The following is a 14,024-nucleotide window of genomic DNA, read 5'->3' on the forward strand; positions in this document are numbered from 1 at the left end:
ATTACCAGTCTCTCCACAAACACAAACTATCTTCCTTCCATTATATATAACTTAACTTAACTTAAAAAGAAATAATGCCAAGGGGGAAGTGTTGCATCTTGCCTCAAAATTCAAATTGTGTTGTCCATCACACATCACAACAGGAAACTCAGAGCTAGTTCCAGATTAGCACAGACACACGGCTTGGAAGACTTCGACACACATAGTACTATGTAGGACCAAGGAACATGTGTCAATCGAGCACATTGGCTCTTGGATGCACTGGGCAAATAAGACTGTACCTAATAAAGTCTGTCATGCAATCAATGGTGCACTAAATTCCCATCAGCAGATTACATTTCTGTAACAGCTTGTTCTACAGCATCCTAAAAGTTACATAAGCTCCAAGCTCTGCAAAATGCAGCTGCAAGGCTCAGGCAGTTACACAATATTCCTGTCAAATAGTGCATCAGGATAAAACTACTATTCCTCACATATAAGGCAAAGAACAATTTAAATCCCACTTGAGAATACGGTGTAGAGTTCTGCCCACCACCACTGTTGGTGGCATGTTTATGCAATCAGTTCTCACACAGAGGTGAGAAGTTTTAGTAGTGGTGGTGGGGAGGGGTGGGACTATAGGGAATAGTCTCACCGTTCAGACTTGTTCCCCCAAGCGCCATGCTTGTTGGTAAGGATGTTGAGTGTCTTCTGGATGAGCTGACTGGCCAGGATGTGGTCCCGTCGCTTGGCCGCTGTGATCAGGTGGTCACACATCTTCTCCTCCTCTCGGCAGTCCATGGATGTCTGGGCACACAGTGACTGACAAAACATACACACATACATCACAGACACATGAAAGGAAGTCAAATTGATTAACTGACGAGTAAAATGGCTATCAACGCCAGAATTCTATGGGCTGTAATAATGGATTGCTCCATGACAAAATTATAAACATCATGGTTTTGGTCAATAACCGAGAAACTACAACCCTTGATCCTATAAACATCATCACTCACAGGTTATCACCACAGAATAGAATATATGATGCAAAGGACTCAGATTTTTCTTTAATTTGTTAAAGGGAACGTAAACCCAAACAGCAATGTGGATTGAGTGAAAGCAGCAACATCAGTAGAACACACCAGTGAAAGTTTGAGGAAAATCGGACAATCGATGCAAAAGTTATGAATTTCTAAATTTTGGTGTTGGAACAGCTGGATGAGGAGACTACTAGAGGTTATGACGTATGAGAGGACAACAATTCAAAGAAAATATAAAGAAAATTCAACAAAAATTCACTTTTTTAGCATTATGAAAGTGCACTGGACTAACCGCTTTCAGAAAGCAATGGGGATAATTGCTTCCCTTAACATATGTCAGTATCAAGTTGATGGAATTTGTAATTTTCATGAAAAATGAATTCTTGTGGAATTTTCTTTATATTTTCTTTATATTGTTGTCCACTCATGCCTCATAACCTCTAGTAGTCTCCTCATCCAGCGGTTCCAACACCAAAACTTTAAAAATGCATAACTTTTGCATCGATTGTCCGAGTTTCCTCAAACTTTCACTGATATGTTGTACCAATGTTGCTGCTTTCACTCAATCCACATTGCTCTTTGGGTTTACGTTCCCTTTAAATTTATGTCACAAGAGGAAATCTAGTGAAGATTTGTGTGTATGTCAGTGGGAGTCTGGTGAGAACATAATATCATCACCTCCTAAATTTCGGCTTTGTGACTGCTTGTAATATCAGTGATTTGAATATGAATGTAAAGAGCCTTAAACTTCCATATTTGAGGGAGGTCCAATTCAATGAAACCTCTACCATGCTGTTTGATGGATAACACTATGTTTGGGCCACCTTGAACATGGCGTTGAAGTGCACTTTAAATTCTGGAGTCAAAACATCAAACACACAGCAGGCAAGACAAAGATAAAAGACCCTTTTGGATCAACCCCTTGGACCTCATTAGGCTCATTTGAACCTTATGAACAACTTCACATTTTCTACTTGTCAGAATTATTCCTCCCAAAATGAGTTAAAATCAGACCACGCATATTAAAGAAGACAAATATGAAAAAGAGTTTCGAGATAATACGACAGACAGCAGGCAGCAGGCAAACAGTGATTACAATAGCTTACTTGATAACATGGGTCAAGTAAGCTGATAAGATTGTATCAAACTTAATTCATGGTCATTTTTTTTTTTAACCTGACAATATATACCCTCATCTGCAGTTGACCTGTGAAAGTCTTTATACTTACATTCTGTGGGGTCGTTTGCATATTCAGAGTCATTTTATACTAGGTTAAACAGATGACTAGTAGGAACGGATGCTATAAAACTAAACAGAAAAATGAATTGCCAAAAAGTTTCTTACTCATGCCAGGTACTTTCAAACATTACTGTGCCTTGATCATTAGTATGCACATCTTGAAAACAAGTGAATAGAAATTACATAGTCTTATTTATACGGCAGCAAGGTTTTTCAAAAAACAAACCCCCCCCCCCCCAAAAAAAAAAAAAAAAGCTATTTGAATGCCACTAAACAGCTTGCCACGTCATAATCCTGAGCGGGGACTAACATCGATGGCTGTAGCAGACAATGCCTCACCTCAAACTCGGCATGTTTCTGAACGTCCTCCGCCCTGTGCCTACTGAGGATGAACTCCGCCTCATTGGCCACACGCAGGAGGTGTTCACGGGTCAGCCCCGAGTAGAGCCTGCCCTCATTGACCAGCTCGATGAAGGCCAGGCCGGCATGCTTCTGGATGGAGTTCTGCCACTCTTGGGAACACAGCATCATCACCAGCTCAATCACCGAGTTAGATGATTTCATCGTTATCAGACCTAATAAGAGAGAGAACCATCATTTAACAAACATGTAAAAAAAAATCAAGGTATTCTCCATATGAAAATAAACCTCCACACCTTATTTGTTTTTCTCTCATCATTAATCCACATTACTACCAGCACTTTGCATCTTTGGACATTTAAAACACTGATACACATTTGATTATGTGTACATGTACTATTGTGCATCATACAAATTTCACACAAAGACAGGACCTTAACACCATCATGCTGTTCATTGGTGGTCTGGTTTAAGTTGAATTGAAGTGGGATGTACAGTTGTAAATTGCTTCCATAAACAATTGAAGCTGAATTAACATTCATGAACTTTCACTTTTCATGCCTTGAAAATATTACAACTTTCCATCACTGCCAGTAATTCCTTCTGTCTTCAAGTGACTGGAAATCATCTTCTGCTCTCAACATAACACAAATCAGCCTTTTTAAGCATTGACTACAATACTACCAGCAATCTCTCTTTAAAAATTTGGCAGATACCATAAAGAACAAATAAAAATTTCTTTGCTATGTGACATGGATTTTCCTGCAGCTGCATATGAAATACACATGAATCAACCTTGTCAACCTATGGCATCTGCAGGATGTCCTGCACCCTGTGAGGAACACACCTTCAATCAGAAGCTCCTGGCCATGACTGCCAAGCAGTGTCTTAGAGAGGAAGGGGGCAAAGTCGAGGAATATCTCCCTCAAGAGGGGCGCAGCTGTCTCCAGGGCCTTAGTCAGACGCTCCTCCACAGTACCCTCTGAAGCCCCGCCCGCCAAACGACGCTCTGCCAGGGATGGACCCACGGCCCCATCCCGCATGCTGGAGAGGTCCAAGGGTGGCGGTCGGTAGAGACCGGCCTTCTCCTGGATCTCCTGGGGCAAGGGGGTGGGCGTGGGGCCATCACTGGAGGCAGAAGCGGTGGGGGCATCGGGGACAGGTGCCATGCTGGGGGCAGGGTGATCTGGTAGCTGCTCGCCATTCTTGGTTCCTGTCCAGGGCCACGTGTGAAGAGCTCTCTTCTCTGGGTGTGTCAAACAAGGATTGTTACTGCCATACTGCCATCCTAACATCTTACAACACACATAAAACTTCATTGCACATTTTTGGTTAAATACAAAATGTCTTTCATGGACTCAGTTGGCAAGTAAAGTATTCATAATTTATCATTCACTAGTGATTTTTTTTTTTCCAATGAATTTTTATAATCAATATTTTCTAATGAGATTTAAACGAGAGATGGAGTATTAACCCTATTCCAACTGGGCGGGGGGGTCAAATTGACCCCCCTTGACATTTCGCGCCACGATTCCGCGACGCGCAAAAAATTTTGCTGCGTCGTTTCATGACTTTTTTCAATGAAGTCTCCCGCATATTTTGAGACCAAATTTGCGATGTCCCGACTCAGTTCTGAAGTTACGAAACATTTTGCATATGCACGTCAAACCAAAAACGGCTCAAATTCGTGATATCGTGTGCAAATCCAATGCAAATTGTGTTTTTTTTGTTAAATTGATATAAATTACATTATTTCAACTTTCAACCATTGAAATTAATCAATTCTAATGTAGATAAGCTTGAAAAAGTGCCTGCAACAAATTTTGGCAAAAAAACAATAGAAAACAAAAGGTCGAAAAAACAGTAAAATACATAAGAAATTAACAAAACAATAAAAAACAAAAGAAACTGATTTTGATTTTGCTATTTCTTTACAAGAAAATTGTGTGATGTGTCTTAAGGAACTCTGACACAAAAGTTTAGCAATCCTTCAGTCATTTTGATGGAGTTATAGGTGAGAATATGATTTCATGCGTAAATTTGCATGATTAATTTACTAAAAATAGAAAGCCAATTTTTTTCTATTGTACAACCATGTAATCTTGTAGTTGACATCTGGCTCTATCTTCAGGCAAAATTTAGCGGCGATCACCCTATTGGCAGCCAAGATCTGAAGGGGGGGGGGGGGGGGGGGGGTCAAATTGACCCCCAGCAAAAACTTGGTCTCAAATAGCCCAGTTAAAATAGGGTTAATACATGAAAGGTTCCACCCTACTCCAACAAAGTGAATACTGTGAAGGTCTGTTAAAAAGCTGCCATTTACCATCACTATCTACAGTGGGCAACTGGGTCTCTGATGCTAGAACTCAAGTAAAGTTTGCTATGGAGAATTTACAATACAACTTTTCATGTCAAGTAAATATCAAGAAAAGACATTCGAGAGTTTGGCAATACACACTGTACAATGTTGTCAGGAATGTGATCGACAAGTAAAACAACATAATCAGATTTGTTTGTTTTTTTCCCATAAACTCCAAAGCAATCAAGTCTTGCTCCTCAAAGTGACAAAAGGTGGTATGAAGCATGCTATAAATTTAATTTCTTCGCTTGCACTAAAAACACAGGCAATCAACATTACTCTTGGAATACAAGAGAGAAAAGCATTTTATGTAGTAAGGATTCAGATGTGATGAATTAGTGACAACATAAAAAGTGATACACTAGTGTGTAAACACTGGGTCATACAAAGCTCTTTTACGCTTCGACAGGTGCAAATCAAAGAAAAAATACATTTGAATATAATGCAAGTTGTGTCAATTAAGGAATACAATCAAACTCCAAAAATGTCAGTATTGCACAAACTGATCCATTGGTGAGGGGAGGGGGAGATATATAAACATGTAAGGCTAATAACAACTCAGAAGGAAAAAGTATTGGTAATACTACAAGCAACAGTTCAGTTTAAAAGTGGTTTGGTATATCAGGAAACAATCAATGACAGAATGACAAAGGAGGTTCAAATAAATTCTAACATAATTGAATGGGGAATCATTTACTTGGTGTTTGGGTTTGCAAATCATGTCTCTGCAAATCAAAATACAGTATTTGTCTAATGCATAAGAGCTACATATGGTAACTATTTCCAATAAATGTAAAACAATACAAAAAGTGGTGTAATTGTGTTTACAATGTATATGCAGAACTATAACAGTGGTATCAAAACAATTGCAATGTCACAAATATAAATGAGTTGACACTCTGGATTTTAAAAAAAAAAGTTAGTTTCCATTCTTTGCAAGTGTAATTTTGTTTCGTTTAATAACATAATTGAAGAACCAGCCCAAGTAATAATCTGAATAGTTACATGGCGGACAAATTAACTTATTTTTGTCTGTTTCATGCAGAGCTTAACTTTTCTATATGACAAAAGCTTTGTTTGTTTGTTTGTTTGCTGGGGTTTTTTGTGTTTATATGCAGAACTATAACAGTGGCAATTACAATTAAAACAATTAATAACAATTACAATGTCATATAAATGGTATGGGTATGTTTTTTTTTTTATAGTTTATGTCACTCCTTGAAATACCACTCTTCATTTTCTGACAATAAAGTTCAAACTAGTGGCTATCTTAAAAATGAAAGGAAAAGGAAAGTCAAGCAAGGGTGGGGGGTCCACAAACCTGGCTTGCATGCACTCACCATCCGACTCACCAACTTTCTCTGATGCCATGGAAGAGATAGAGGAGATAGCTTGAGGTCCCTTGGCTGGGACTGCACTGGCTGCCTCGCTGTCCACTGAGACTCCTGCCTCCATGTCACTAGGGCTGGCCTTACCCTCCGCCTTGTTATTCATCCCCACGGTTGGGGAGGCAGTGTCCGTGTCCTTGGTGGGTGGGGTTGGGGCTTTGGTCTCCTCCTCCTCCTCATCCTCCTCCTCCTCAGCTAGGGATCCATTCTCCAGGGAGACCTCTTGCATCTCTTCTACATCCTTGCCCGACACCTCGCCATCGCTACCAGCCATCGGGATGATGTCATCCGGGGATACTGTCTTCTTGTCATCAAGGCAACTCTTGATGTCTTCAGAGTCTCTCTTCTCATCACTCTCCTCATCATGTACCTCTTTCTCCTGTAGAAAATGACACAAATCCTAAAAGAAATTTTGCTTCCACATACACCTCTCTACATTTTGATTCCCTCTTTTATAGGGGAACACAGGAGGTAAATTCCAACTAGAAATGTCGCTATGGCGACTGATGCCTCCGCCATAATGCCTGATTCTCCCAATAGGTGTATAGTACAATGTCTTCACAATGTGTGATGACAGTTTCACATAAATGGCAAAATACTGAAATGACAGGTTTGTCAGAAATATCTTGAATGTTCATTTTCCTTGAACTGGGTTTGCTATAATTGTCTAAGAGTGCAGGTACACATATTTGGGGAATTGAGGATTTTTACTTGACTTCTGACCATCCCTTTTATAAGTTTATGCATTGAGTAATTCTCAAGGTATGAAGAAAGAGTGTAAGTACAGTACAAAATACATTTTTTTTTTTTTTTGCATTTAAACCTGGCCTTTGACCCTTAACCTTTGACCTTCTGGCTGGAAATTTCCCAGAGAATCTCCATTAGGTAATACATGTATATATTAAGTTTTAAAACTAATAATGCAAGCATTGCATAATATACTAGTATATGGGGGAAATAGTAAAATTTTGAGGAGTTGACCTTGACCTTTGACCCCTTGACTATTGACCCATGACCCCTAAGTTCCCTAGATAATCCCTGCCAGTCAGTACATGCGTATGTACCAAGTTCCATGAAAATACATTGAACCATTTGTGAGAAAAGTGAAATTGTAACATTTTCGCCTAACCTTTGACCTTTTGTCCTTTGGCCTTATGACATGAAACTCTCTCTGGAGAATCTTTACACAGTAGTACATGTCTACACTAAGTTTCAAGAAAATACCTTCCGGCATTGCATAGATATGGGGAAAATAGCAACATTTTTAGCATTTGACCTTGACCTTTTGACCTTTGACCTCTTGCCAATGTCACTTAAATCTACTCAACTAATTGCCCCATCATACGTCATCCTTGGACCAAGTTTGGTGAAAGCTGCTTCATCCAGTCTTGAGTTATCGCGCAAACAAATACAATTTCATGATTTGACCTTGACCTTTGACCTTTGACCTTTGGCCGATTTCACCCAAAATCTAATCAAGTAATTGCCCCATCATACTTTATACTTGGACCAAGTTTGGTAAAATTCCAGTCAATATTACTCAAGTTATCGCGTAAACGAATGCGGACGGACGGACAACCCGAAAACATAATGCCTCCGGCACCACTTCGTGGCGGAGGCATAATAATGGAATATAAATCTTCACAAATGACTGACAGGAATACACTCAATTATCTAGATAAACGAATGAAATTCAGAGCAATGTTTTCTACAAGCTCTGAGTTTTGCCTTTTACCCCCTTTCTCTAATAATCACCTACAGTGTATTTAGATATCTCCTGCATCAAGATCCAAATATCACGGCGACTTTGCATTAGAGGAATAAAGGAGTTAGGTATGTAGGGACTGCAATTCCTTTCATCAAAAAAACATCATTTTGGCTTCTCAGAATGTGACTTCATCCTCATTCCTTCTGCATCCACTAAACTCACCTTGTCTGTCTTCTCCTCGCCAGCTGTGCTGCCATCTTGGGAGGGTGGGTCGGACGGACTGACCTCCGACATCTTGTTGTCTTCTTGCTCCATAGCGCCCTCTTTCTCTGCCGGGACCCTCCTGGCATCCTTGTTGTCTCCGGGTAACTCTGTTCCTAGCAGGGCACAATACAGACACTTGTATGATACACAACTCGACTCTGAGTACAGGGTCCTATTGCTACAGGATTTGTTGAACTTTGATATCGATATCGATATCTGCCTGATTGTGCTACATCCAACATTGGCTTTGTTTAATGCTTAAGAAGTAAAGTAGCATGGCTGCCTTTCTTGATAATCAACCAAAGCTATTTATAAGTGCTCACATATAAAAAAAAAAAAAAAAAAGAATCAATGGCTGCATCAAAGGATGCAAACTGTTTACTTCAGTCCTTTCAGCAATACACTTGCATTTAAATGCAAAGTTTCTAGCAACAGGGCCTAGTTAGTCTCTTTTTCACTGAACAGTCTAATATCTTTAAATGCTTGCATAAATGTCTTATTTGAGAGTTCATTTTCGTACACTTCACTTCATAGGAGTTGATGTGAACTTTGTCCTTTACCTATGTTAAAATGAAAATGAGCTAAACATGTACCTAAACACAATGTCATCTGTGATTCGCATCATCTGTCAAAGATACTATGTAAGGGTTTCATATTACAAATGATTTGGAAAACAGTGATTTCACCTATTCATCACTATATATACATGTAGAAGTGACATCAAACTTCTGTTTAAAATTTTTTAAATCGCAAAACTTTCTTCTGGTTCTGCACATGCAGTAACAACACTTTTGCAGACAGCATTACTGCGAGGGTATGAGAATTTTAAGAATTTATTTGAAAAATTCAAAAGAATGACAACTTTCCATTGACTTTCTTTAGTAAAAAAAACATTTTTTCTGTAAGACTGAGAGTCATGTGACCAGGGATTTTGAGTGTCAGATGGTGTGTCTCTGTGACTGACCCAGAGACTCCAACTCTCCCATTTTCGACGGGAGATCTCCCGCCGAAAATCCACTTTTGCAAAATCTCCCGTTCTCCCGCTTGAGATTTAATTTCTCCCGCCCTGGCTCTTTGTCTCCCGTTGGAAAGGATTTCTCACTTATTTCTATCGTATGTTGAAAAAAATAAGCCTTAGATAGCACCAGAGAGCATCTAAAACCCTGGGAATTTCGCGCTTCGCACACATCAACTTGGAATCTCCCGTTTGCTAGGGGTTTCAGGCGGGAGAATCTCCAGATCAGAAGGTCCTTTGGGTTGGAGTCTCTGCTGACCTTTTCCTGCTTCAGTGGAAGCTGACTCCAGCTTGGCTCTCTCCTGCTTGACTCCAGGATCACCAGATGCTGCCCCTACTGGCTCCTTTCTGGCCTCCACAGGTTTCCGATGAACACCGTCTCCTCCTCCTCCTACCCCTGGGGCCTGGGATGCAGTGGGAGCCACCTGCTGTGGGGCATCCCTGGCTCCTTCCACTGCAGACGGTCTGACGGGTAATGTGGGTGTGGCCCTGTTGTCCATCTGTGGACAGCAAGAAGAATGGCACTATCAGATTGATGTCCTCATGACTAACCTTTTCTTGCATCAGTGGAAACTTGCTCCAGTTTGGCTGTTAGAGGTGACATCTTTACTGACATCAAGACTTGGCTTTTTACTATTTTTACTGTCAAACAATACATGACATTCAATTCACTTTCATTACAAAAACATTCAATTCAACAAAAAAAAGATCCTTTTATCTTTAATGCAACTAAAAGTTGCCTAAAACACTAACAGAATACAATGAAGTGAAAAAGAACACTACAATAATATTCCATGATTCCCATTGCTCACTGCTATACTAGGATAAGTTGGTCATAAACTCTTATGCATGTCTCTCTGATGTCAAAAAGCACCTTCAAATAGAGATTCTATATTGCCTACACACTTGGCAACTAAATTGAGAGTGTCCAAGCAAGCTGTTGGAAAGAAAAAGACGATAACTGGAAATGGCTGTCTGACCTCTTGCTCAATGTCCTGGGCAGACGACACCTGTGAGCGCTGGATAGAATTCTGTCTGGAGAGGGCGGGCGAGTTGTCTGAATCCAGGATGTCTCGGTATCGAGCCACCATGAGGACTGAGATGAAGTAGACGATAGCCAGGGCCAGGAACTGGGCCTGCTTGCTCTCCTCCTTGGTGGCATGGAAGCAGAGGTAGATGAAAGTCATTACTTATATCTCTCATCATGTTAAAACATTATTGGATAATACACTGAGAGAAAGACAAAATTTCATCACATATACATACATTCTGTAGCTGCTAACACTTACACATCAAAATCAGTGAGATTCAAATGAGCCAATCGGGAAGATACTTGTGTGTTACATGCATCTCAGTAAGCAAAAATAATTTAATAATCAGGGAGACCTTTATATTCTCTATGCATGACATGAAGACATATATATGTTTTCAAGAAGAATCTAAATTCATTTGCCTCCATACATATGACAGACAGCCACAACACAACCCAGACAACATACATGTACACTTCTGCCAAGCAAACAATAAAGCTGAAGAAGACAAATGTTAAAAGCTTCAACTACGCAGCTGGCATCCTGCGACATCCCTTGTCTTCATCTGTCATGAGTTTATATATCTAGATGCATAACTACACACATGTTTACTAAATCAAACTGTTTGATAACTAAAGGGGCTTTGCACACTAAAGGGCTGAAAGGCCAGTAAAGTTTTGCTACTCTGAAGAATGAACTAATCCAAAAGGATTATGATCACTTACCACATCTCGGTAGACAACTGCCCTCAGCCGGTGAATATCCATGTCCTGCAGGAGTCGCTCGAGGTCACGGACAGGGGACATTGGGCTGGCTAGGTTCTCCACAATATTCTGTGCATTGCCATGACAACAAGCAGACAATAGAAATCATCATGTGCGGAATGATCCTCATTCAGGTCATCCCTTCTTAAACAAACCCACAATGTCCACAGTCTGACTGTTTAAAGTGAAGATGTGTGGTCATAGCTGCCCTGACATTCAAGTCACATAAATATTCAGTACACAAATAAAGTTTGTCTTTTCTACATCAGCAGCTAGCAGGATCATGCAATGGTAAGATAATGAAAGTGAAATAATATACATTTTGATATAGGCTATTTTGCTCTTGTGAGCACATTCACTTATATAGAATACATCTTAGATTGACACTCACATTTTTGTTCAGTCTCCACTTAGGAACTCTTCTTTAAATGAGATGGCATAGGATTTTCTATTCATCAAATGACCTACCTTGTAATAATCTAATGGTCATGCCAATGACAGTATGATGTATATTTCAAGTTCAATCCTATACAAGCTCTAGCACTGAAAAGGGGAAGGGCTCATTTCCAAGCATGCAAAGATGAAAGTTGATCAGTTGACATTTGACTTGTCATTACCAGTGTAATATCTATGAAACTTATAACAATCTAACAAGTCATGAAAGCTAGAAATAGGTTTGTCCTCACCAAGCATGACTGAAAGGTACAGATTGCATGACAATGTTTTTCTCCTTTTTTCCCTTTATAGCATCTTTCAAAATTCAGAAATGGCTTGAGTTGTATCTTAATGTTTCTCCAGTTGGACAAACAAAGAGTATGAAAGATAATGCGTGAAAAATTAACATAAGAAATAACAGAGTGATAAGATTAGATAGAGATAATGGCCTTGCTGGCAAGATAAAGGTGTGAAAGGGAAGGCTTGAATGAAATTACTCTGAAAGCCTAAAAAGAAAATACCTTATTACTGACTACAGTGAAGTGTTATTCTTAGTTCCTATTTTTGTACGAACTTACACTAAATGATATGACAGCAGCAGAAGTTTGTGAACTACTTTGCTACTGCCTTATATCTTATAAAGCTATAATGTCACAAGAATCTAAACAATTTGAGTTTGAGAGTGTTTCATTCCCATGTGGGTGCATCTCGTAAAAGTTTTCAGTGTGAAAAGTGGAGCAAACAGAATATGCTCTTCCTGCAGAAAATGTGGAGGGCAAAAATATGCTGGTAATAGAGTTGAGAAATAAGAGAGAGGATGGTGGTAGAGAAAAGAAAATGAAGATGGAAGTGTTCGGATGAGAAAGTGGCAGGCTGATACAAGTAAAGATAGAAATTGATAAAAGAAAAAGAGAAAGACATGAACACATTTTGGAAATATTCAGTTGTTGAATTGAATAATATGTAGACTATTACAAAAGAATAATGCTTCTTTGCAGTGGAAATGAAAGATATCAAGTAAGAAGTCATGTATAAACATGAAAATATGATGACTTATATCATCATGAATAAAATCTTCTCTTGTTTGTATGAAGAAAGATGGAGAGAATCTTCTTGATTGCCTGATGTGAATGAAACCTGACTTATCAAAAACTAAGACTGATTCTGTAGTTGGATTCCTTGTAATACAGTGCTTGATGATGAGGTGGGCACATAGCTATGCTATTTCCTGCTACAGTTACTGTATCATTGGTAATAAAGTCATTAGTATTTACATACATTGTAAGATCGAATGTCTACACTAGCTGTTAGGGTTTGACAACACTTTGTCAAGAGTAAATTTATCATCAAACTGCATGTTTATTATTACCATTATCAGTTTTGCTTTGTTTTGTTTTGTTTGTTTCCAGCTGTCAATGGTACACAAAACGGAGCTGAATTCCTAAGGCATTATTCCATACTACTTCATAGCAAGAGCAATGTAACTACAGCACACAATTGGGAAGGGTACCTCTGCTTTCTTACACAGTTACTATGTGCTGCCATAAATATGAACCTTTCTACACGCTTTGACAAAGTTTACTGATCTTAATCACTGACCTTGAGGATAGACATTTCATCCTCTCTGCACAAGGGAAACATTTTGCAACCTACTCCTGAACATTACACCGAATAGCATTTATTCTACTGGACTTCTTTTTCTCTTCTGTGTATAAAAGCAACCACAGAAAAATGTAGAGAGACCTTTGACCTTGACCTTTTTCTCTATTCATTTCTATCCTTCCTACCAAATCATATTACTACTGAACATTCCTAGATAAAGTAAGAGCAGAAGAGTGAAATTTTTAGTCAAAGTTCAGTGAACTTTGACTTTAGGCCAAATCTTATCAGTGAATCAGCACCTTACCTACATGTACAAGGCATACCTTGGCCACAGATCAAGAAAATTAACTAAAGAGATTCTGTTAATTTGCGGGAATCAGATCTCGGACGACTGCATGGACCAACAAACTCCAAATGCATGATGCTCCTGGCACCCCATAGAGTGGGGGCATAATACCAACGCAAAGTCTTGTGAATTACTTCTGTCAACAGCCCCCAGCATTTATCAATATCATACAAACAAGCAAAAAGATTCAGGTCAAGTCTTAAAGCAGCCATATTTGCTAAAAGGCAACAGCAAGACAAAACATAACAAACATGCACATTCCATGCTGTTTCTAATGAGAATTCCACTGTTCTTCATCATGCAAACGTAAAGAGATGCAAATTGGAACTGGTCGCAGAGTTGAGCACACATCTCCACCACAGTCTTTCCACTCACCCACCAGGGACCGCTAGCTCTACGTGCCACACATCTTGCCCATGGCCTTGATACAACATACAAACATCTGGGAACGGAAAACTCTGACTCTCTTATAGCCTTCTATTCATGAGAT

The 14,024-nt window shown here is 39.4% G+C and overlaps 1 protein-coding gene across 1 annotated transcript in view; it reads right to left on the reverse strand.

The window, feature by feature from the left end:
- The window catches only part of LOC140234698 (neurobeachin-like), a 421,843-nt gene that overhangs the window by 205,831 nt on the left and 201,988 nt on the right, over window positions 1–14,024 (reverse strand). The window contains 8 exon segments of the mRNA XM_072314734.1: window positions 635–801; window positions 2,602–2,837; window positions 3,470–3,868; window positions 6,322–6,748; window positions 8,300–8,454; window positions 9,616–9,856; window positions 10,337–10,507; window positions 11,113–11,220. Of these exon segments, the coding sequence (XP_072170835.1) occupies window positions 635–801; window positions 2,602–2,837; window positions 3,470–3,868; window positions 6,322–6,748; window positions 8,300–8,454; window positions 9,616–9,856; window positions 10,337–10,507; window positions 11,113–11,220 (1,904 nt within the window).

This window comes from Diadema setosum, chromosome 11 (genome assembly GCF_964275005.1).
Source record: "Diadema setosum chromosome 11, eeDiaSeto1, whole genome shotgun sequence".
Classification (NCBI taxonomy): Eukaryota; Metazoa; Echinodermata; class Echinoidea; order Diadematoida; family Diadematidae; genus Diadema; species Diadema setosum.